Raw genomic sequence first — 2,365 nt, 5'->3', positions numbered from 1 at the left:
AGTGTGAGTGCGCCTCCTAACTCTCCCTTCTTTTAACCCTGAAGTCCAATGAGCATAAGGAGGAGGCAAACAAAGCCCAGGAGCCGAAGAAACGGGAGCGTCGCCAGCTGAAGACCAAGCGTCTGAGGGAGTACACTATCAAGTCCCACTCAAGCATGCCACCCAACAACACCTATGTGAATTTCGAGCGCTTTGCTCAGGTGGTGGAGGACATTGACCAGATGGAGAGCTCCTTCGTCAGCCTGGCAGCGGCCCACGACTCTCTGCAGGAAGACATCGACGCCATGGTGTCCATATACAACGAGAAGGAGGCCTGGTACAAGGAGGAGAGTGAAGACGTGCGCCACGAGCTCTCGCAAATCCGCTACGAGTTCCGCAAGGTGGAGGCCTTCAAGAGGAGCCTGCAGGACGACATGCAGGCCTTCAGCGGCAGCCTCGGGGCCGTCAGCAGCCGCTACCAGGAGAGGCAGAACCACTTCGACGCACTGCGCCTGGAGCTCAGCAACGAGCTGAAGTGGGTGCAGGAGGTGATGGGTTCGTTTCCCATCGACGGAGGTGGCGGAGGCTTCCCCAACTGCAGCTTCTCCACCGTCTTCAACAGCGACGTGAACGAAGCCCTGAAGGAGCTGCTGAGCCGCTCCTGTGGGGGAGAGCTGCTGTCCGGCATCAACCTAGACTTTGAGAGCGGACAGCAGAGATAAAAGCTTCACAGTCGTTAGAAAACCTTTAAAAACCATGACGCTGACTTCTAACAGTCACAGCAGGGAGGACTGTTGGGCCCGTGGTGCCGTCTGACTTCAGTCGACACTCAGGATGTTCACGAGAAGCAGCGATTAAAAACCCCTGAACTGTTTCCCTGACTCTGTACTTTCTTAAGGAATTACAGCTGCGGCGTCCTTTACAGAACTACACAAGCGTTACTTTGACAAACAAATATGTTTTTTCTTAAAAACAGAGAAGGCAAGCTGAATATGCAAATAATATTTACATTCATCTTCAGTTAGGACTGTGTAAAGGATGATCTCTGGTGCTACACATACATATTTGGCAGAAGTGTTATCGTATTTACACTGAAAATAATAACTTTAACGTCCTCACACACGGCCCAATCTTTTCAAGTATAATTGTATTTATTGTGTGTGTTAATGTGTTAGAGAACACCATTTTGTTCAACCTCAGGGGAAATGAATAAATGATTCAGCAGAGGAAGTTTTTATACTTTGCATTAATGAGTTAATTATTTATTTATTTTATTTTATTTTATTATTTCAGGACAATGCACATTAATGAACATATACAAAGTACATGTAAATGTGCCAGATTGTAGCCCAGGGGCTAATTTCCATCTGTAGTCCAATGTAGGCAGGTTAGGTGTTTAAAAGACTAAGAAACAGAGGACATACTTAGACACTTATAGACAGAGTTAGTAGAAGACTAAGCATACTAAACAACAAGAAGAGATATAAGAGAAGAAATTAAATAAAAAGAAAATAAAAAAAAGATAGATAAAAGAGACAAGAAAAATATATCTGTGTTAATGATGGTTACATATTTGGTTAGCCCTGAGCCACGCCTTAAGATGATACTTAAAAGTGGTCAAGGTTGTATTATAATACAACAACAAAACAAACATTATTCTGAAATCATTATTCTGCATAATGAGTCATTTTACGTACGTACTTTTGTACTCTTACATACGAAAGCATGCTTTGACTTAATAATAATAATAATGATAATAATGATAATAATAATGATAATAATGAGATGTGAGAGCTTCTGGATGGAGGTTCTTTGTGAGTTCAGAGGGATCGATGCTGTGACAGGCAGATGATGTTTACACGAGCGCGCTGTTGCACAATGTTGTTGACTCTGTGAAGCTGCGGCGGCACGCAGCACGCAGCACGCAGCACGCTGAGTCATGTGATGGTACACACACGTGTGAGAGGATGAGCACAGTTTCACATCAGTCGAGTCTGGACTCTGTCGTTAACGTCCACATTATTAAAATTAAAATAATATAACTGATCCAAAAAATGATTTTGACAGTGATATAAAACATATATGACAATAAATACATAAATAAATAAAAATAATATAACTCAAAAAAGACGGTGTTGACAGTGATATATAACATATATGACAATAAATACATAAATCACAATAATATAATTGATAAAAGACCATTTTGACAAAATAACATATAACCATATATATGATAATAAATAAAAAATAATATAATTGATTAAAAAAAGACCATTTTGACAATAATATAAAACATATTTGACAATAAATTAATAAATAAAAATAATATAATTGATAGAAAAGACAATCTTTACAATATAACATATAACCATATATGACAATA

General features: G+C 40.1%; 1 protein-coding gene across 1 annotated transcript in view; it reads left to right on the top strand.

The window, feature by feature from the left end:
* dapk2a (death-associated protein kinase 2a) overlaps positions 1–1,072 on the top strand; it is a 22,002-nt gene extending 20,930 nt beyond the window's left edge. Inside the window, exon 9 of the mRNA XM_083918425.1 lies at positions 45–1,072. Coding sequence (XP_083774551.1) covers positions 45–701 — 657 coding nt within the window. The 3' untranslated portion in view covers positions 702–1,072. The remainder of the gene's footprint in view (positions 1–44) is intronic.
* Positions 1,073–2,365: the final 1,293 nt, after the last annotated feature.

Source organism: Echiichthys vipera (genome assembly GCF_963691815.1).
Source record: "Echiichthys vipera genome assembly, chromosome: 1".
Classification (NCBI taxonomy): Eukaryota; Metazoa; Chordata; class Actinopteri; order Perciformes; family Trachinidae; genus Echiichthys; species Echiichthys vipera.
This window is presented reverse-complemented; position numbering and strand designations above follow the sequence as displayed.